This window comes from Zootoca vivipara, chromosome 6, assembly GCF_965207765.1.
Source record: "Zootoca vivipara chromosome 6, rZooViv2.hap1.1, whole genome shotgun sequence".
NCBI classification, from domain to species: Eukaryota; Metazoa; Chordata; class Lepidosauria; order Squamata; family Lacertidae; genus Zootoca; species Zootoca vivipara.
In genome coordinates, this window is record NC_142589.1 from 49,531,522 (window position 1) to 49,553,393 (window position 21,872).

Here is a 21,872-nt window from a genome sequence, read left to right on the forward strand (position 1 = left end):
GACATTGACTCTGAAAATAGTTGATCAGCGGGTCACTGATCCAAAATATTCCCTACTTTCTTAATTAAATGAGGCAACTGCAGGCAACAATTTTTCCATTAATCTGAGTTTCCTAGAACCACAAAGTAAAAATTCTTAGGGTGTAATAGAAGCTATAGCTGGATCACCATGGACAGGCAAGCTCACAAATTAGAATTTGATTAGAGTCATGATAGGTGGGCAGGTTTTAGGTGCAACCTAAGCAGGAAAAAGTGAAGTCGGTGAAAAAGCCAAGCATGTATGCCTGGAGAAGTACCAGCTTCCACTTCTGCTTCCTTGTGCTTGTAGCAAACGGTGTAAGGAAATGCAAGATGGCATCAGGTGAGGTTGCATTCCAAGGCAGGGTGGTGCTGAGTTATTCTGACTGGTTGTTCTAGTATGCAACTGTCTATGTACAGTCACACTTATTGCATGATGATCAGAGCAGTTGGCAAGTGCTGTTGATAAACCAGAAGAGCAGATGCACAAACTTTTTTAAAAAAAGCAATTTAGTTAACTGCTCTCTCTCTCTCTCTCTCTCTCTCTCTCTCTCTCTCTCTTTCTCTCTCTTTCTCAAAGCTGCTCAGTTTATTAAACAGAAACTTCCTGATCTTCTGCGTTCATACATTGACGCAGACGTCAGTGGAAATCAAGAAGGTGGCTTCCAAGATATTGCAATAGAGGTCTTGCACCTCCTCCTATCCCATCTTCTTTTTGGACAGAAGGGAGCCTTTGGGGTTGGACAGGAACAGATTGACGCTTTCCTCAAAACATTACGTAGAGGCAAGTATTTTATTTGATACAGCTATTTGAAACCCATTTCTAAAAGGAATAAAATTTTGTGGGGGGTAAACATTTGGTGGTAATCCAGAAAAGAAACGAGGATCCTGAAACGATTATCTTAATGCAGATCCTGATAGGATTGTCTGCACAGTATGTCTTTCAGATACTATAATTGGTAGACGTTTGGCTACTCACAACTTTAGAACTACCAAGATGGGTATTATTGTTGGCACTCCATTTAGAAATGGGATGGGGCTTGGATATAAATTGATGATTTCCTCTGCAATTTTGGCCTGGGCTTCTCTGGCCCTACTATCTTAGCCTTCCCCTTCCCTTTCCTGTCTAAACTTGTGGCAGTTTCAAGGTGCTTTGGAATGTTGCTGTGACAGTCCAGAGGATGTAATGGAGGCCGTACTGTGAGGCCCAGTTTGCACAACATAGTAAACCATAGTTTACTGTGCACACACATTAATGGGCTATAATCATTACTTGTTGAGAGCAAAGTGAACCACAATTGCTGGTTTGGTCATAATATTAAGCCCTGGGATAATTGTTTGCTTCCTCCCAGCGTGTGGGGGAAGGAGCAGAGGGGCCAAGCGAGACATGTTCATGGTAAAACATTAAGTATGGCTTACCATGGTATGCAACTAAGTTCATATAGTATCTAAATAGCTGTACTGTCACAGCAGGACAGTAAGTAGGCCAAAAGTTGGAGTATAAAATAAATTACTTTCTGTGTCTCGTGCATTCTAAGACAGTGATCATAAGCACCTTTTTATTCAAAACTCCTTTGGTCATAATATTATTTTCACAATATGAAACAAACAATTATTGGGGTTATGTGTTGGTTATTGGTCCTTCTGAAATGCTAAAATACTCTGGGATCTCAGATTTTCCCCAGGAACGTTGCCCTGTGGTGCTTGCACCACTCCTATACCCTGAAAAACGGGACATTCTAATGGACAGGATCCTGCCTGATTCTGGAGGGATAGCAAAAACAATGATGGAGAGCTCTCTTGCGGATTTCATGCAGGAAGTTGGCTATGGCTTTTGTACAAGGTATGTAGATAAATTCACAGAAATTTGGAGTTGATGTTCTGACTCTTAAGTCATACTTTGAATAGCCCCATTGAAATGAAAGGACAAGTTAAGTCAGTTGAGAGGGCTGTTGGAGGTCGCAGGACAGCTATGCAGCTGCAAATGAAACTTTTAGTGTGTTTTAAGTGCAATATACAATGTAACACTAGGCGGCGATGGTAAGCCTTATGGAAAATTCAATGTATTTTAAAAAACTTATTTTCAGAATGGTTTTTATATGCACGTAGATTCCACCGTAGTCCAGCTTAATGTAATGACTTGAGTATCAGTAATACACCCTAAAATAGACATACTTGATAGAAAACAATTATACCAAGTTTTGTGGAGGTCATTGTGACTTGTATTTTTTAGTGTGGAGGAATGTCGCAACATCATCACGCAGTTTGGTGTGGGAGAGGTCACTGCTGCCCAGGTTGCCAGGGTTTTGGGAATGATGGCTCGAACACACTCAGGATTGGCAGACGGCATTCCTTTGCAGGTGAGTGTCCTCTGTGTGCAGAGGTGTTGTAACTGAATATAAATTAAACAGAACTACTGAATGGTGTTTATACAGAAGATTTTGGAGCCACTTAATTCCTATGATCTTGAGCAACAAGCATGATTGAAAGGTTAAATGACTTCCAGCACTTCATGATTTTATGCCAAATGCTGTTTAACAGCCCTGTGTAACCTGTTGGTGTGTGTGTGGGAGGATTATAAGGGGACTTGGAAGTGCTGTGTCATAATATCCAACTCTGTTTCTCTGTACCATCTTAATTCAGTATGGCTGTGGAAGAAATGAACTGGTGCCTGGGTGCAGTGATGAGCTAGAGCAGGCATGTCAAACCTGCGGCCCTCCAGATGTTTTGGACTACAATTCCCATCTTCCCCAACCACTGGTCCTGCTAGCTAGGGATCATGGGAGTTGTAGGCCAAAACATCTGGAGGGCCGCAGGTTTGACATGCCTGAGCTAGAGGGTGGCCAGTAAACTGAGCTTGAAAGATGGAGATTCTCTGGGTGGGCAGGAAATTGGTCAGTAGGGTGGGGCTGCACAAAATCCATTGTTGTTACTCAAGGCTCAAGTGGCTTCAGTGGATAGGAGTGCCTTCTGCCAGCTTCATTTGATATGACAGCTGTGGTCGTTCCTGGATCATGATAGATTGGCCATGATCCATGGATTGCTGCAGTGTACCCTGCTTATGGCTTCTCTTAAGGCATGTCTGAAAGTTGCAGCTGGTGCAGGATGCTGTAACAAGGTTGCAGGAGGGAGAATAATTTTGACAACACCATTGCTGAAAGGACTGCCCTGGCTTCTGGTATGCTACTGAGCCAAGTTTAAGGGATTGTGAAAAACTTGGGTCAGATTATCTAAGTCTACCTTAACACATGCCCCTGCCTTGTTGCTGCGTTCCTCAGGAGTGACAATCATAATAGTGCTCCATGCTCCTGCTTTTTGTCTAACATTCACAAAAAAGGGATTTTGTTTTTAATTCTGTTTATTACTGTTTGCTCATAAAGCCTTTTCCTCTATTTTATTGTTAAGGGACAAGCTGACAATGCATTATAGAATACAGTTTAAGTACTGCTGATCTGCAGTAATAAATGTGTTGCAATCGTATTATTCAAACTCCACTCATGTCACTTGATCTTATTTCTTGATCTACTAAATCCATCTACACAACTGACATCACAGGAATTCTTAACCTACATGCTTAATTTACAGTCCATCTCTGCTCCTGGAAGTGGAATTTGGAGTGACGGAAGAGATAAAAATGATGGAACACAGACCCATACCTGGAATGTGGAGGTTCTGATTGACGTGCTTAAAGAACTGGTATGTTGATCACAATCTGACCTTTAGAGGAAAAACCGAATGCCAGAAATTTAAGGGCTGCTTCTTGTATGATAGATTTCCTGTAAGGATGTCACTTCTGTGAAAGAAACTGCATATGTATGGGTTATGTTTGAGCATGTGTATATTTTGCCATGTGTATAGTTGGAAATGCTGACTGGTAGGTTCTGCTGCATTTGGTTGTAAAACATATAGGTTAAACTTAGAAAAACTGATCAACAGTATTAACAGGCAAGCTCTGTATACTGTACACTGTATGTTGAGAAGACAAGCAAACATGATTTTAACCAGAGAAGATTATAACCAGAGAGAGGTTCATTTCGTACTAGATTGCCATCACTGTAACTAGGTCCCTGATGAACTGGCAAGTCACTATTTTCTCAAAGGTCAACTGAGGATGACATAGCATGTGTATTCTGAACAGCTATACCTGTTCATGATTAGCATTAGTGCAGTGTCCTCTTGTTTGGCTCCATGCTTACATTGTGTGTTTGATCAAATGATGTAAGATTTATTCTGCTTTGATCAGGACTTTGCAAGTGGTGCTGATTAGATGTATGGTATCATTAAAGCACACCTTTATTTGTTCTTTACTGGTGACAAATCCTTAGTAAGTATTTAGCAGTGTTTTAGTTCATTTAAGGGACACTTATCCTCTGTTGTATTTCGTATTTTTAAAAGATATATTCTATGTAGTACCTTGTTTTTAAAATGCTGTAAACTGCTCTGATTGGTGCATAGGGACTAGAAAGATTGATAGACATTTCCGTGTGGGGAAAAATATAACACCTCATTCTGCATAATGCATACAAGGACTCTTGAAAGCTTGTGGGACCAATTTTTACATGATTACTAATTTTTTAAATGACTGACTTAAAAATATATAGTGACTATTCATCATTTTGACAACTCACATGAACCATATTAAAGGAAAAAATTTAACTGCAGAGTTATATTCACAGACTTACTATGGGGAATGTGCTAGAGTTCATGTTTTGCATGTTGGAAGCCTGAGGTTCAGTCATTGGCATCTTTGCTTTAAAAATGGGTAAAAGGAATGGGAAAACCCCATTTCCCCTCTGTGGTTAAGCTGTTGTCAAAAGTAGCAGTCAATATATGAGCTAGACCTAGATGAGCTAATGGCCTGCTTCATATCCTACGAATTGTTTCAAAGTTGTATAAGGAGAAATGTGAAAGCATGTTCTTTATTTTTGCCTCCATAAGTTGCACCACTATTTGTTTTACTCTTTGCAGAACCCAAATTTGAACTTCAAGGAAGTAACCTATGAACTTGACCACCCTGGATTTCAAATTCGTGATAGCAAAGGCTTACAGATTGTGGTGTATGGTGTCCAGAGAGGGCTAGGGCTAGATGTCTTCCCAGTTGATCTCATATACAGACCTTGGAAACATGCAGAAGGACAGGTAAAAACCAGGAGATTTTTTTTCATGCTTTCTCTCTCACTCACTACTGCCACATTGGTTAGTGTAGTATAATTACCCTAGAACTTTAAAAAAGTGTTATATCAGGTTTTTGTTGAATTTTGGCTTTGGGGCTCACTAAGAAAACAGTTGCTATCAAGATGTGATATACCCTTTAAATAGACTGCAATTACTGTAACAGGTAGCAATCAGACTATAGACGACTGAACCTTAGAACTTTCAGAAAGTTATTTGGAAAAGCAATCGTAATGGCATAAGAGAGAGGGAGGGTGGTGATTGTTTAGGAGGAAGTGCATCAAGACAGTGTAACATGGATGTAGATATGAAATGACTCTTACAGTGCTGTAATTTTGTTGCAGCTCTCATTCATCCAGCATTCCCTCATTAACCCAGAGATCTTCTGTTTTGCTGACTACGCCTGCCATACTGTTGCCACGGATATTTTGAAAGCCCCTCCCGAGGATGACAATCGAGAAATTGCCACATGGTAAACAGTATTATTTTTCTTGGTAATACAGCTGCTTCAGCATTCTGAAATGATGAGCCAGAGTATTAATGGTTGATATCCCTTTCAAGCTTTTCTCACAGCCTTTTGGTAAGAAGGTTTTGAGTCACCAAGTGCTTCTCACTTGAGAGGATGTACAAGAGGGATGGTCCATTAGTTCAGCAGAGGGTTCTCCCCCAGACACTGGCTGCATTTGCTAGTCTGTAAATAGTTGCATAGATAATGAGAGCAACATGTAAAATTAGCCATGTGTATTAACCTGCTGTGAACTAAACACTGATTATATTTTTGCTGTGGTCTGGTTTGGGAAGGTTGGATCATGATTTCTAGGCAGGCCTTTGGGCTGTGCTGCCTTCTGACCGCTCTGCATGCTACTTGTAGGAAGTTGACTTTGATCTATTTCCCCAAGTTTGGTTATTTTGAAATATTGTCGAGTGTAACATAATTTAGAACTACCTCATTTGATACCCATGTTAACTTGGTCTAACAGACATCAAGCCAGAATCCTGTCAACTGATTCACAATATTGTATTTCCCCCCCTTATTTGTTAGGAAGAGCCTGGACTTGATTGAGTCCCTGTTGCGGTTGGCAGAGGTTGGCCAGTATGAGCAGGTTAAGCAGCTCTTCAGCTTCCCTATCAAGCACTGTCCAGATATGTTGGTATTGGCATTACTGCAGATCAACACTTCCTGGCATACTTTGCGGCATGAACTCATCTCCACACTTATGCCCATTTTTCTTGGCAACCATCCCAACTCTGCCATCATCCTGCATTATGCATGGCATGGCCAGGTAAGGGCATTACATTGGTTTTGTTTTGACAACAGAGTTTAAACTTGTCACTGTGTTATGCTCCTGAAAGAAGGGTGGGATAGAAATTTAATTGTTCTTTGCTCTATGAGAGTTGTCCTGGGTGTGATGTGAATTTTGTTATGTACTTGTACTATTTTTCAACTGTAAAGCTATCCAAACAGCTTGACCTCAGTATGAATATACTTATGACTTCCAGGTGTCCCTCATTTTAATCTGACCCAGGAACAGAGAGGGGTCAGTCCTATATTAGTGCTTGGGTGGCCTGTAGCACAGCTGGATTGGAATAAACACACTGAGGTAGAGACTGGCAGTAGCAACCCCCTGTCCCTGTCCCTCTCCTTTTCCCTAGTTAAAAGTTGTTTCATGCAGCAGTTGCATGTGCATTCTGTCTCTTGGAGAGACAGCACACATGTGCTATTGCCTCCCCCCCCTGCCAAGTTTAATGGTTACAGATCCTGTATTTATATGCAATATGACCTACCTGCTACAGTTCTATAACCTCAGGAAATAATATACCTTGCCTACCTGACCATGGAAATAAATTGCTATGCTTAGATGCATCAGTCACTTAATTGTTCTTCTGGGGGAGCACTGTAACTTGCCTTTGTAAATGCCTTTATGGAGAGATGGAGCATAAATGTGTTAAAAGTGGAGCCAATCTTTAACATCTCTGTTGTTATTACTAAAAGTTAAGGCAGTAAAGAGGAAAATGGGTTGGTGGTTTGATTTGTTATTGTAATCAGGCCCCACCATATTTGCTCGTGGAGCAAAGCACAGGGCCAAGCTGGCTGTATGGTAGGGGCAAGTTGTGGAGGCTAAAGGGTTGGAGGAGCAAGGTACCTAGAACTGAGGGTGGGGGGAGAAATAAGCTGAAACCCACCCTCTTCCACCTGCTACTTTTGTTTTCATTGAATTGGAACCTGTGATTTCAGTGTTGCAGAGCAGCAAGGGACTTGCCATGTGCCAGTGTAATTGCTCTTCAAGAGCTAGATAATTTATGTAGTAATCTGAAAATCAGCTGATGTTTCCTTAGGGCCAGTCTCCTTCAATTCGCCAGCTCATCATGCATGCTATGGCAGAATGGTACATGCGAGGGGAACAGTACGACCAAGCAAAATTATCACGTATTCTAGACGTGGCCCAAGACTTGAAGGTGAGTTTGATTCTATATTTTAATTCTGTGGAAAGTGCTTTGACTTTAGTGTTGGGGTTGTGTGAGATGCAAGATTTGGGAGTGGAGGCAAATAAGTATCACATCAGAAGACATGTTTATTCTAAGGACAGGAAGAGGTTATGTGTAGGAAGAGAAACTCATCTCTTTGCTTAATATGAAGCTGTGTTGCTAAATTTGTGACTTGCTAAAGTAATTTTTTCCATCTGCAGAGTTACTAAGATCCTGAGCTGTAGTTTTCTTTTTTGTTTCTACGATATTGCATTAGAGCAACTCCAGAGACTCTTAAAAAATTGCAAAGTGTCACTGCCGTTGTATGTTTGTCTTTCCTCTTCATCAAGAAAGTGTGCGAGATTTTGGTGGCATTGAATATCATAACTCTATAGCTTTTATTAGATACTACTGTGTCAGCATTCATGTTATAACTCTCCCAAACAGGGCCGGCTCTAGGTAGAGCCCCGGTGGTGTGGTGTGTTATGGCACCGGGCTGGTAGGCAGGGCACTGCGCGGCAAAGCGGAAACCATGCTATGCCCTGTGAGGGCGGGGGTGCCGGAGCGATCTCTGCCCCTCAGTGCCAGGGCGCCCGACCTGCTTGAGACTGCCCTGCTCCCAAAGGAGCCCAGGGTGGCAGTTTGGTTCAGCACTGCTGAAGGCCTATAATTACTTGCTTATTTCAAGCAAGGTGTATTGTCACCAGAAGGTATCAGTGTATTGCCTCAAGCACCATGGCTATGCAACCTCTTTTTCTTTGGAGTTTGTATAAAAGCCCTTGCAATTGAAATGAATAGATGTCATGTATAGTATATATTCCTCTGAAATTTAATGGGCAGGATAATGTTGGGTTTCCAGCAGTGATAGGAACTCAAACCATCCATAAAAGCTGCTCTCCCAAGCAGCCAGGTTGGTTCTCCAGGTCCAGCTCTGGTCTTCCTCCAGTCTTGCATAGGCAGTTTCTAGGCCTGTTCCACCCAAGCATAGAAAGAGTCGTAACCGCTGAAGGAGGGAAGAGTGAGCAGTCCCACTTGCAGATAATGCACACAGCCCACCCAGCTTTAATGGCCATGAGGGTGCCTGCCACCTATAGATCAGAAAATAGGGAGAGAAGAATTACTTATGTCACTTTGCTGTGAAGCCTTCCACCCTCAGTGGCTTTGCATTGTCTGTGGTCTTCCACATCTCTCCCCCGCCCCCCGCTTCAAATTCTTAGGTTGGAGGGAAAAGCAATGTGAATGTGTCCAATGTATTCTTCTCCCAGGAGGAGGAATTCCCACCCTGGAAGCTGCTTTGCTGGCTGCCGTCTCTGTCATGTTCTGTGTGACAGGAAAAAAATGTTGGGAACTGAATAATATATAGATATGGTGGGGGAGGGTGTATGTGTGTAGGCTAATTCTGAGGGAAGCGTAGCCTGATACTTTGACTAGCAGTTTTCTAACTCTCTTTCTTTAGGCGTTGTCAATGCTGCTAAATGGTACTCCATTTGCCTTTGTTATTGACCTTGCTGCACTTGCCTCTCGACGGGAATACCTCAAACTAGACAAATGGCTCACAGATAAAATTCGGGAGCATGGGGTAAAGCAGGATTTTCTTAATTATTTTTGCAATTTTTTTGGTGGTAACAGTCACTTCATTTTAAAAAAATATATGTTTCCCTGCAGTTTATAAAAATTGCTTTCAGCATGCACTCTTGAGTGATAATGTTGAACTAATACCCAGTATTTTCTATATCATAATTTTGTTAACATTCTTGAACTATTGTTAAGTGTGTGTATCCCACTGTAATTTGCACTTTTCCTTCCTTAGGAGCCTTTCATCCAAGCCTGTATGACTTTCCTAAAGAGAAGGTGCCCCTCTATCTTAGGTGGCCTTGCCCCAGAGAAAGACCAGCCCAAAAGTGCTCAGCTTCCTCCAGAGACACTGGCAACTATGCTGGCTTGCCTGCAGGCTTGTGCTGGGTAAGCAGATCATATCTTCTGGGATAGGGTGTCAGTCTCATAAATAGTGGTTAAGAAGGTGAATTTACAAACTGGGAACTCGGCTATGAGCTCACTAGGTGGCCTTTGTGAGCTGCAGTTTCTCAGCCACCTTCTCATCCTCCAGATCCTCTGTAGCACTGGCCTATCTGGCAAGGTTGGTATAAAGTTTGTACTGTGTCTGAGTGGGAAGTGCTTCAAGGATTTTGGAAAAGTACTAAATAAATCCTGTGTAAGTCATTCTAGTTACATTGGGGCCATTATTAGGAAGTATAAAGTCAGGGCTTTGTCAATTGCAGCCTTTGGACAGAGGGTTTTGCCTTTGCCAATGTGCAGTGCTGTGTAATGAGTAGGATTTTGTATGTTTAAGTTGTACTTAAAAGCATATATAGAAGAGTTGGGGAGAACTCCACAGGGCTGTTCGTCACTTGTCTCTGGAGTTTGTAATACCTTGTTAGTTGGTTGGCAAGTTTGTCCTTCAGTTATATAAGGGGTCAATATATATATTGGCTGATAAATTTATAAAGCCAGGAGATAGTTTTTCTGGTCTTGGGAGGTTGGGGAGCTCTTTCCTCTGTTCTAGTTGGGACATTGTGTTCCAGGCAGTGCTAGTGCTATCCTAGTTCTAAAGACAGCTCTCTTGGCACCTTGATAAAAGGGGGGGGGGAGTTATTGGCAAGTAAAAATCATTTCTTCTCCCATTAGAAGTGTGTCTCAAGAGCTGTCAGAAACTATTCTAACCATGGTAGCCAACTGCAGCAATGTCATGAACAAAGCCAGGCAGCCACCACCTGGAGTTATGCCCAAAGGACGTCCACCAAGTGCTAGTAGCCTAGATGCCATCTCTCCTGTACAGGTATGTGGATGCTGAAAGAAGCCAAGGTAGCATAATAATGGGAGGAGGTGCCTTTTTATATGTCTTTAAACTTATTTTTTATTCATAATCAAATTTAATTCAAACATATTAATTGAAACCTTGCAGTTTAAGCACCATCTTTGAACCTGACATGTCTTTTTCATGGCTTCTTGGGTCAAGCAATGGTGCTAGATTGTAAGGACTTGTTATAACTGGGGCTCCTCAGTTCTCAGCTGAGCTGCTCTTTTAAAAACAAGGCACATATTAGTTGTTCATCACCACACACTGTCACTGCTTCTTCCAGGTTTAATAGTGAGGAAGACCTTGTTCTAGTAACTATATTCAGTGGAAGATATACCGTAATAGCCTTTCATGATTTACTTTCTAAAGATTTAATTTGGCGCCATTCTGCAGACTAAAGATTAATTGAGCAGCTTTTAATTAATGAAAAGAAATTGTGTGATACTAACAAGCACACAGTGACAGTAGCACTGTAAGGATTCTAAGCTTTCTTCTATTAAGTTTCACAGAGCTTTTTGTAAAAGTTAGCTTTTAAAGCTAAGTGGTTGCTTGGGCTCCAGAACAAACTACAGTGGTACCTCAGTTTGTACTGTATATACTCGAGTATAAGCCGACCCAAATATAAACCGAGGCACCTAATTTTACCTCAAAAAAACTGGGAAAACTTATTGACTAGAGTATAAGCAGAGGGTGGGAAATGCAGCAGCTACTGGTAAATTTCAAAAATAAAAATAAATACCATCCTATACCTTTCCCAGCTGTCAGCGGGGTGGGGGGGGAGAAGTGGTGAGGAAGGATCCCTTCCTTGCCGCTTCTTCCCCCCCCCCCCCCCGCCGCCTCGCACAGAGCTGGCATAGGATGGAGGTTCGGAGAGTTGCAGTGCTTCTCCGAACCCCCGGTCCTGTGCCTTTCTCTGCTGCCCGCCCGCCTCGAGTATAAGCCAAGGGCGGCTTTTTCAGCACATTTTTTTGTGCTGAAAAAGTAGGCTTATACTCGAGTATATATGGTATTACTGTGCATTACAACCTCCATAACCACAAGATGATGTTTAGTTTTAAAAGGTTATACAGAAATGCCTTGCATTGCATGCATTTTGAAGGTGGAGGATGCCTAATGGGTCTGTAAGAGTAGACCCAAAGTGTAAGGAATTGATGTGTGGTCTTAACTGATTTTGGGAAGGCTGGTCTGAATGAAGATTGATTGATATAGAAAATAACCCCTTGTCTCTTTTTGAATATTGATTTTATCCTCAGATTGATCCACTTGCTGCTGGGATGGCATCTCTCAGCCTAGGTGGTTCAGCAGTTCCACACACACAGAGTATGCCAGGTTTCCCTCCAAACTTGAGTTCTGCTTTTAGTACTCCGCAGTCACCAGCAAAAGCATTTCCACCACTTTCCACACAAAACCAGAATACACCTTTTAGTGGGATTGGCGGACTGTCTTCACAGCTTCCAGGTACTTTTGTGTAAAGGGGCTGGTACTCATGGGAGGAATGTGGCTGCTTTTCCTATAATTCTGCCTGGGGGCAAGCACTTCAAATTGTATACTCAGTGTAAACCCATTGAAACCAATGGACTGAAATTAGTTGTGTGAATTAATTTCAGTGGGCCGAATGGAAGTACCATGTTGACACTATTCAAGGTGGGAACAGCAAACAAGTTATAATGTCTGTCAGCACTTGTAAACATAACTGAAATGATAATTTTATTTTCTTCAGTAGGTGGTCTTACAACAGGTAGTCTGGGCATAGGAACTGGGGCCCTTGGTCTCCCTGCAGTGAATAATGACCCATTTGTGCCAAGAAAACTGAGTACATCAGGACTGAACCAGCCTACATTCCAGCAGAGTAAGATGAAACCTTGTAAGTGGTAATGTTGTCTGATTGTGAAGTGTGACTGTGGCTGTGCGGTAAATGTGAGTTTTCCCTCTAGAGTGGGGGCTGGCAGTGGTCTCTAAGGAGCCTTCTTTGCCCAGCCTTTCTCCCAGGAATCTTGGAGCAGCTTATGTTGGGCTTCCAGGCAGTCCCCCATTCTTGTGGTGACTAAATTAAAACCTGCTTGGCTTTAACATGCTAATCGTGCTCCCAGCTACTGATGCCAAAAGCTTAACCTTGTACAGTTGTAGGTTCAAAGTAATTTCAGGTTTAAACCAACACAGATCAAGTGGTTTATCAGGCTTCATGAACGAACAGCTTTCATGTGAGTACTTCATAGAATTATTCACAATTGTCCTCAAGACCAATCTTGTGATATTAGACTAGGAAAATGTCCCTCAGATTGATGGGAAAGTGGCATTGTGTACAGTCTCTGCCACTTTTTAGTGACATTGCAATCTTGCCCAGAAATTTATTTTGTCTAGCTCATTGAGTCTATGCAACTTGTATTTGTCTGTTAATTCTCGTTCACTCAAAGTGTACCTTTGGTGTCCTTTGGTGATTTCCCCCCCCAGCTTATGGGTGTCTGGGTTGTGGGGGTCGGGAAACTACTTTGAATCATGAAGATGAGACATACAATAGGCAGCATCTTTCAAATCTTGCTGCTGAATATTTCCCAGTAAACCAAACTGAGGCAATGGCCAGAAAATAGGAGAAAGATGTAGAAATATGCTAGCATTGGTATTAGGGTGGTGGTTTTTAGAGGGTCAACAAGGGGTTAGGCGGCCAGTTGAATGTGGAATGCTTGGTGTTTGGTGTCAGGAATAAATAAAAGGACTCTTCTGGGCAGAGAAGACAAGTAGTGAGAACGTACGTCTACAGTTTGCAAAGCCATTATGTTTTGATAATCATAGCTATCTGCAAACACCTTAATGTGAGCCTGTGGAACAGAGATGATCTCTAATCTCTTGCTCTGCCTGAAGAAGTTTGAAAGTGTACCTGCACATTAATGTTCAGCATGCTGTGAGTGCTTGTTGAATCCTGCCCTTTACGCTGATCTAGGGATGAATGATACTTTAATTCTGCAGTCATTCAGATTTGCTTTCCTGGCTTCCAGAATAATCACTAATGAAGAACAAATGTGTTCTCATAACTAAACCAGCCCTTTCTAACTAAAATTCTTGGTCTATATGCAGTCCCACATATGTGTTACATATCTGAGCTAAACACCGTTCAGAACCCTTTAGAGCTATGCCACATTTTGGTGACACAGACCTCCTTCTTTCCTGCTCAGGTGCCTTTTTGACTGCTGCAGCAGTTTTTGGAGCTTGCTTCCTCCCATTTATACCAGAACTTTGCCCTATTTTCCCTTGCTTTGCCTATCTTCAGCTTTATTTTCTTCTTCTCTCCTAGTGTATCCTCTTTTTAGTTGTCTCACATTTCTTCTCTAACAGCGATCATTCTTCAAGAAATGCTGGGAAGCCTTTCCTTATTGGGGTGGCTGTCCCCAACTTACTATGCTTCCTGCCTTGCTCTTGCCAGTACTCCCCGCCCCCAAAGTTCTTTTTCCAACTCCAATCGCAATGATCAAGATTATGTGCACTTGATCCTTTGTTGTGATACAGCTTGATCTGATCTGTCCTGCCTGCTGAAGGTGGTATTGGTCTTCCATCTTAACTGGAACTTAGTTCTTTTTATATTGTACCCAAATCCCAACTCAACAACTTTCTTACTAGGTCTGCACGACTATTAGATTTTCTATAAAGTAGCTTGATTGCTGTCCCTGTCAGTAATCTGTTCACATTTGACATGGGGAGTAACTACATTCACAGTCTTGCAACCTTGCTTTCTGTGAAATTGTTACCCCTTTGATGTCCAAGTTTGAGTAGATGCTGTCATTGAAAGGACTGTACTTAACATATTGTTTTCCTGACAGTACCTTTCCCACCCTGAGGTAAGACAGCTTGCTAGTCTCCATATGTGGGACCACACACTGATCATGAAGAAGAAAGGTGGGTTGCTTATCTGTAACTGTAGCTCTTTGAGTGGTCATTGTGCAATCACACAGCTTGCTTCTTTCTCCCTCTGCTGGTGTTGCTCTTCTTTGGTCTCTTTTGGGCAGCCACATCCTGCTGGCAAGCGCCTTGGTAGCTGAGACAGGGCATCTTGCCAAAACCTTTCCTTTTTTTTAAAATTATATTTATTGAGGTTTTTAACAATAAAAAAATACAGCACAAAAATACAAAAGCTTGAAAAATAAAAGAAGAAAAAATTAGAAAAAAAAGGGGAAAAAAAGGAAAAAAGAAAGAAAAATAGTATCTCTAACAATATCTTGTCCCCGACTTCCCCGTCCCTCCCCTCCCGGGTCAATTCCATATCCAACTTCACAACTTCTTTTTTATACCCCACACAATAAATTCTATTAGGTTTTGAACTATATTACTCTTAACTATTTCTAATAATTTCCTTTAGCCTATAATTTCCCCCTCAAAAGATATACCTTTGCCTAATTCAAATTCTATCCAATCTTTTAACTAAGTTGCCAAAACCTTTCCGTGGCTTATCTCTACAAGTTTGCTTTGCAAAGGCACACAAATCCATACATGTAACTGAACGGAGGACCACTCAAAGAACGACAGTGACAGGAAAGCAACCTCTTTGAGCTCATAATATGAGTGAGGCTGCATCATCATGAAATCTACTGAAATATTCCAAACTGGCTTCTGTTTCCTTGGCATTGGATCTGTCATTATGAATTTAATACATTTTCCCTCCATTTTGTGTATTTATTTAATTAGTATCTACTTTTTTCAACAGCTGACTTATCTCAGGTATGGCCAGAGGCAAATCAGCACTTTAGCAAAGAGATTGATGATGAAGCCAACAGCTATTTTCAGCGTATTTATAATCACCCACCGCATCCAACTATGTCTGTAGACGAGGTGAGCTGTGGGTAGTCATGGCATCTCTCTCAACTTACCCTTCTTCCTTACTGTAGACTTTCTTTTCAGTCTTATGGAAAATTTGAGAAAGTAGGTACTTGCAACATTGCTTTTTGTTTGGTTGCAGTTTAAGGGAAATTTAAATTGTAAAATTCCAAAATGTATGTCCACATAGTTGCAGACAACTTTTGTGCAAGTGAAATTGGATGTTTTAAGTTGGGTCCAGTGGAAAGATAACTATTCTGAAAGTTTTGTCTGCTTGTTATATGTCACAGTGGGGAAAAGTTATACTTCACTTTAATTTCATTTGTGCCTCTGTTGGGTGAACACTTCTCCTGAGGGGAGGGGGTTGTTCCTAAATCAACAAAGTGCTGCTTAGCAAAGAAAGCTGCAGTTGCTGAGCCTTAAATGTCTGGGTGACCCAGTACACTAAATGGATCAAATTAGAGGCCCCCCTTTTAGAATGCGTTTCTGAACACATTTTAGGCAATATTAGGACACACTATTTAATGTTTTGCGCTTATAGTGTTAAAATCATCATAATATAAACGTGCAAAACCCAGCATAATGACATAAACTTCAGTGAATGAGGCCAGCTGCATGTAGCAAGTATTATTTGTTCTTGGTGTTCTGTTTCAAGCATGTTAACTGGAGAAACCCTTTTGGCAAGTAAGCGGTATATAAATAAATAATACATGTGAGGTTTTCCCTAGCAAAATTTTTACTGATTTTCTCAGCAAACTTTGCTTTGTGTAGGTTCTCCAAGGACTAAGCATAATAAATTGAGTCTCTTCATAACATTCTGATTTCTTTACAGGTGTTAGAAATGCTGCAGAGGTTTAAGGACTCCAACATTAAACGAGAACGCGAAGTATTTAACTGTATGCTGAGGAACTTGTTTGAGGAATATCGGTTTTTCCCCCAGTACCCCGATAAAGAGCTGCACATAACAGCCTGCCTCTTTGGTGGGATAATAGAGAAAGGACTGGTTACATATATGGCGCTGGGCCTGGCTTTGCGCTATGTTCTTGAAGCCTTACGAAAGCCTTTTACATCCAAAATGTACTATTTTGGTATTGCTGCACTAGATAGATTTAAAAATAGGTGAGTGTGTTTTTATAATATTTCCAAAAATGCATGGGGGAATCTCATAACTATGTGCCTACTTCAGCAATATATTTAGCTTTCCAATACAAGGTTGACAGTATATTGCAGTTATTGAACATGTCTCACAGTAGAGCGTAAATTAAATAGAAACTTCGGCTAATAAAGGGAATGCAGATTTTAAAATAAATGAAAGGGAAGTAAATTACTTACAGTCTGAATCTGAATAGAAATTGCCTTAAACAGGCTTTAAAAGTATCAGGTGGCATATATATTATAATGCTATTGGAAAAAAGAAGAATGCAAATCAGTGGTACTGGAAGTGTGAAGCTGCCTTGTAGACTTACAGAGACTGGGAGCAATCCAGCTAAAGTCGAGCCGAGCCCATTTTTGTCTCATTTGTATTATTGGGAGGAGCCTCTTTCCCATTGAAATAACTTTGACTGGATTGTACTTTATACGTCTGGGTCATGCAAGGTCTATCTCCCAAGATTCGTTACGATGGAAAGCTTAACTTTCATCCATTTTGCAAGGCAGTATTCATGGCCCTCTAGAAACAACTAGTGGGGGCCTCACTTACCAGATGCCTTCATGTCAAAAGTGCTGGTAAGTAGCTACTTTTTCTTGCACAGTAGAAACCAGTATGATCAATATCTCCTCTCCCCACAGCGGCGTGACCATTCCACATCCCAGTAGTCAGTTTCCCCTCCTCTTCCTTTCACACTACCTCTGTGTACTCTTCCATGCCACCCCTGTGAATCCTGTGGCAAGCACTCTTGTGACTCTGCACGCTTCTATCTGTTTCAGACAGTTTGCATATTGTTCCTTATCTCCTGCATCTTTGGAGCAAGATACATAGCTTCATACCCCTGTGGGAAAGCTTGCCATGTTCAGGATTTCTGAAACCATAACTACTGCAAGTTTTTAATGAAAGCTTGAGATTCGCAGAACTTTAGCACATCTTTGGAACATCAGTGCAACTTGGGGTTTTGTTTAATATCCCTACTGAGAGACTGTGTAATTTTTATCCATTATTGCTCTCTACTGTTCTTCCTTTCAGTGTTGTGTATTTGAATTGGTTTCTTGTTCAATATAAATTTTCATTCAAAGAGCTGCCATAGTTTTACAGCTATCTAGCTGATAAAATGAGAGAGCATAAGGATTCCTATTTTTAAAGTACATCTAAGCAGACAGGTGTTCTAAAAAACATACAGTTCTGAAATTGAAGTTAGCCTTCATGTATTTAACAAGCAAGACTGAGATTTCTTGACTTACTTAGTTATCAAAACATTTTTATGGCTGAATTATGCAAATTGGATTCTGTACCTATATTAGCCTTAAATTGCAGAATGTTCTGCATGTAAAACTGTGTTTCTGCACTAAGAAAGTTCTGGGGAGAGCTGCAGAAGAAAGAGGGCCAACAGGGTAGGGAATTCTAGAGGGGGTTAGAAGGGAGCAACAACAGGCTGTGTATGTAGTAAAGAGGCATATGTCAGTTGAGAAGACTGCTGTGGTTCTTCCAAAGATGTTATTGGGAACTATGAGAGCTATATTGACAAATTTATTGTGCTATTAGCTACCCTTTTCTAAAAACCCAATCTGTGGGGGTGGCCCATAAATGTGGATCTAAGTCTTATTGTTTGGTAGGTTGGCCCCTTTGCAATATGCAGTATTCTTGGAGGAGAAAGCCAGCAGTAGTTCCTAGGTACCACGATGGCTGTGTTCTGCTTATGCCTTGGCAGCATATAGTTGGAATCACTGGCTACATCAATAGCATTCATACTTTTGCTAACTAGCTTGCATCACTGCAGATCCAATATCAGTTAAGCCAAAAATTTAACCATTAATGTACTGATCAGGCCATTTGTTTTCTCCTACTAATGGATAGTTTTACTGTTGACAGATTGAAGGACTATCCCCAGTATTGTCAGCACTTGGCTTCCATTAGTCACTTTATACAGTTCCCTCATCACCTGCAGGAGGTGAGTGTTAAAGGCATGGACAGTGAGGGGTGGGGGAGGACATCTGAATTGAGTTAGGTGTATTTGTCTATTGAAAAACCTCAGCGTTCCATTAGTTTCATGCTTCAGGGTACATTCTGTAAAAGGTACAAAAGGATCTGGAAAACCTGAGTGTAAGTAGCCCATGCATCTGAGAGGAGAGAAACAGGTTAATCTTAATGCATGTCCGCTTTTCCGTAAACCTCCTTTCAAGGAGACCTGTAGCCCTTTGCCACTGGAAGTGTTCATTTGACAGTTACTTTAATCCTTGCCAAGCAGCTTCTTATATGGTTGGGTTGTACATGGTCTTTCCTAGCAAATAAATCCATACCGCTAGGCACAGCAGTCTGTCTGCCCAGACCTTCTGAAAGCAAACAAAACCAGGGACAGTGGAATTAGGATTCTGAAGGTCTGATCCAAAGGCTGTAGTCCAAACACTAAAAGCAATGTTGGTTTAGGATCTCTGCGTTAGTAACACACCAATCAGTGGGGATTTCTATGTTTTATATGCAGTATTGAATATTTACATGTGATTAGTAACACTGAAAGTCTTACCAATTGTAAGTCCTTACACCTTTGCTTCAGAAAAGACAGCATTAATCTCTTAGTTGTAATAACGTAATGGGCTTCATCAGTCGTTGCAGGAAATTTGTTGTCCTTATCTATACTATAGATAGAATTTGGAATATTTCTACCCCTGGATTACTTCACTGTTTACTACTTTTTGCTCTCATTGAAGTCTGCAAGGAAGGCTTACCCTCCCTTGCAGAAGTGGGGCACATCTTGGATCTAGTTCCTGCTACTTCTGCTCCCACAGAATGGGAGAAAGAGGATGGAGTGGAGAATCCAGGGTTAATATTGGAATTGCTAATTGATCCAAGACAAAAGGGAAACTTCTAAAATGTGTCTTTTGTTGGTGATTTCAGACCATTAATGGAGTTTCATTTGTGCCAAAAAACTTCAAGGCCAAGAGTTTGGGGAGTAGTTCTAGAAGGCAGTTGAAACATTGCATACCTGTGGTTGTATGTGAATTTTAAGAGCTATATATTTCTTGTCTGTTATAGTACATTGAATATGGACAGCAGTCTAGAGATCCTCCTGTGAAGATGCAGGGGTCAATCACCACCCCTGGAAGTATTGCACTTGCCCAGGCCCAGGCCCAGGCTCAGGTTCCGGCAAAAACTCCTCTTGCTGGTCAAGTTAGCACTATAGTCACCACCTCTACTACCACCACTACTGTGGCAAAGACTACAATCACTCCAGTGGGTCGAGTCAGCTTCAAGAAGGATGTGCCGGTAAGTACATGAGCCATTTTACGGGAGGAAGAAGAATGAGATTGCACATGCATCAGTTCTTAGGAGTAAAACAAGGAAGATAAACCCCATCTAATGTTCATAGCATACACATATCACATGCAAAACCTCTGATATTTTAACCATAGTTACAATCTAATAAAGGGACGCGGGTGGCTCTGTGGGTTAAACCACAGAGCCTGGAAAAACTTGTCTGTGGACAAACTTCGGCTCCCTCGGCCAGTAAAGCGAGATGAACGCCGTAACCTGAGTGTTGTTCACGACTGGACAACTGTGAGGGGTCCTTTACCTTTTGTTTTTCTTGTATGCCATTTTTGTTTTTTTCTGTTGTTTTGCTATTAAATATCAAGCAGTTGTTTCGTTCCCTGTGTTGGCGTTACCTGCTTCTCCTACTTTCTATTCTCACTCTTAGTTCTTCCAAACTGTTTTCAATGGGCCAGTTTCAACTAAGGAATCCTGCTGGGTTTCCGTTTCCGGCTGTTGTTTCCTGTACCGTGAATTTCGACTTTAATTTGTTTAATGAAGTCATTTTGTCTTTCACTATTCTGTTGCCCATGTGAGCAAAAATCTTACTCCACGTGTCTTATAGATTCCCAAGCTTAAATTAACGCTATCATTCACTAACACATAAATTAAACGTACATTCTTGTTTGCGTGTATAGCTGTTGTCTCCCTTTTGTAACTGCATTGTGAAATAGTGTTTATGCTATAGCATAAGTCCATGATAGTCTGTTGTATGATTAACTGAATCAACTCACTTCCTCAAATCTTTTTTCTTGTTCTGCAGCCTTCTATTAATACAACCAACATTGACACCCTGTTAGTAGCCACAGATCAAACAGAGAGAATTGTTGAACCCCCTGAAAACGTGCAGGAAAAGATTGCTTTTATCTTCAACAACCTGTCGCAATCCAACATGACTCAGAAGGCAAGTGTCGCACAACATTTTAGTCCTGAAAATTTATGTTCTTTGAGTGATTCTTATACATGTAGAGAACTAACTAAAATTATGCCTATGTATGCATGTCAAATGTTCTTTTATTTAGCAGCCTTCCAAAATTTTAGAATTGTAAATATAAAATAAATATAATGAATTAACATATTAATAATTAAAATCTAAAATAATTTTGGGATAGTCTTTTGTGCCTTTGGTAGTCCTTTTGCTACTCATATATTGGGGAAATGTGATCAGATTTGTCTACCAAAAGGTCAAAAACTTTAAACCTTATCTGCTGCCAGATTTCTGCAGGGACATTTTATCATCTGCAACTGATACTATTTAATGGGGGAAAAGGGCATTGCGTGCACATTTATTCTACCACATTGTATAAGCAGGTCTCTATACTGCATAATTGGCTCTCCATATTCCTAATATAAAAAGTGGTGTTGGGTGCCAGATTCTGCTTACCTTAATCATTTTTTACTTGATGTAAGTTTCTTTTCATTTATGGCTTCCAAACCGTGGAAGAAGCCTAGCAAAATAACGCTTTGGCACTCTTTACAATGTTTTAAAATATGCTGTAAGCTGTCCAGAGTATCTGGGGAAACCCAGCCAGATGGGTGGGATATAAATAATAAAGTCATTATTATTAATCAAGAGAAGTAGTATTATGCAAATCAATTTTATTTGCATGATTTCTAGAGATCTCTGAATTCTGATTTTCTTGGCTTATAATATTTCTAGCTCAGAGTCCACATAGCATTGTTCATGATGAGTTAGCAGGAGAGGAAGAAATAAATGGCTTTACAGTAGGAAATAAATGGTTAATTGAAGTAAGCAAATCAGTTAGTGGTGTGGTGCTAGTTAGGTTGCAAGTCTTGGTAACTGAATGTTTTCACTGGAACGAATGCCTGTGAGTGTCATGAACATTATGTTTCATTGATCCATTTCCCTTTAACCTGTGTTTATGGAGCCAGGTTGAGGAACTGAAAGAAACTGTGAAAGAGGAGTTCATGCCTTGGGTTTCACAGTACCTTGTGATGAAGAGAGTTAGTATTGAGCCAAACTTCCACAGCCTTTATTCAAATTTCCTTGACACACTTAAGAATCCGGAATTCAACAAAATGGTTCTCAGCGAAACCTACAGAAATATCAAGGTGAGTGTTCTCAGTTGCTCTTTTTTGT

At 40.9% G+C, this 21,872-nt stretch overlaps 1 protein-coding gene and 1 non-coding gene across 15 annotated transcripts in view; both read left to right on the forward strand.

Annotated features, from left to right (window-relative positions):
* CNOT1 (CCR4-NOT transcription complex subunit 1) overlaps positions 1 to 21,872 on the forward strand; it is a 62,127-nt gene that overhangs the window by 16,401 nt on the left and 23,854 nt on the right. For 4 of the 14 annotated variants that reach the window (XM_035118918.3, XM_035118916.3, XM_035118922.3 and 1 more), the window contains exons 7-25: positions 598 to 801; positions 1,692 to 1,860; positions 2,251 to 2,377; positions 3,603 to 3,713; positions 4,986 to 5,156; positions 5,534 to 5,661; positions 6,232 to 6,472; positions 7,527 to 7,646; positions 9,112 to 9,234; positions 9,466 to 9,617; positions 10,341 to 10,491; positions 11,766 to 11,970; positions 12,233 to 12,376; positions 15,206 to 15,330; positions 16,148 to 16,434; positions 18,338 to 18,416; positions 19,499 to 19,729; positions 20,535 to 20,675; positions 21,665 to 21,844. In XM_035118918.3, the coding sequence (XP_034974809.1) occupies positions 598 to 801; positions 1,692 to 1,860; positions 2,251 to 2,377; positions 3,603 to 3,713; positions 4,986 to 5,156; positions 5,534 to 5,661; positions 6,232 to 6,472; positions 7,527 to 7,646; positions 9,112 to 9,234; positions 9,466 to 9,617; positions 10,341 to 10,491; positions 11,766 to 11,970; positions 12,233 to 12,376; positions 15,206 to 15,330; positions 16,148 to 16,434; positions 18,338 to 18,416; positions 19,499 to 19,729; positions 20,535 to 20,675; positions 21,665 to 21,844 (3,089 nt within the window). The remainder of the gene's footprint in view (positions 1 to 597; positions 802 to 1,691; positions 1,861 to 2,250; positions 2,378 to 3,602; positions 3,714 to 4,985; positions 5,157 to 5,533; positions 5,662 to 6,231; positions 6,473 to 7,526; positions 7,647 to 9,111; positions 9,235 to 9,465; positions 9,618 to 10,340; positions 10,492 to 11,765; positions 11,971 to 12,232; positions 12,377 to 15,205; positions 15,331 to 16,147; positions 16,435 to 18,337; positions 18,417 to 19,498; positions 19,730 to 20,534; positions 20,676 to 21,664; positions 21,845 to 21,872) is intronic. The other 10 variants (XM_088672093.1, XM_035118920.3, XM_035118924.3 and 7 more) reach the window with 5 other exon arrangements.
* On the forward strand, positions 10,621 to 10,756 carry LOC118088064 (small nucleolar RNA SNORA50). Its single transcript, XR_004692924.1, has one exon. It is a non-coding gene; the product is annotated as a small nucleolar RNA SNORA50 (small nucleolar RNA).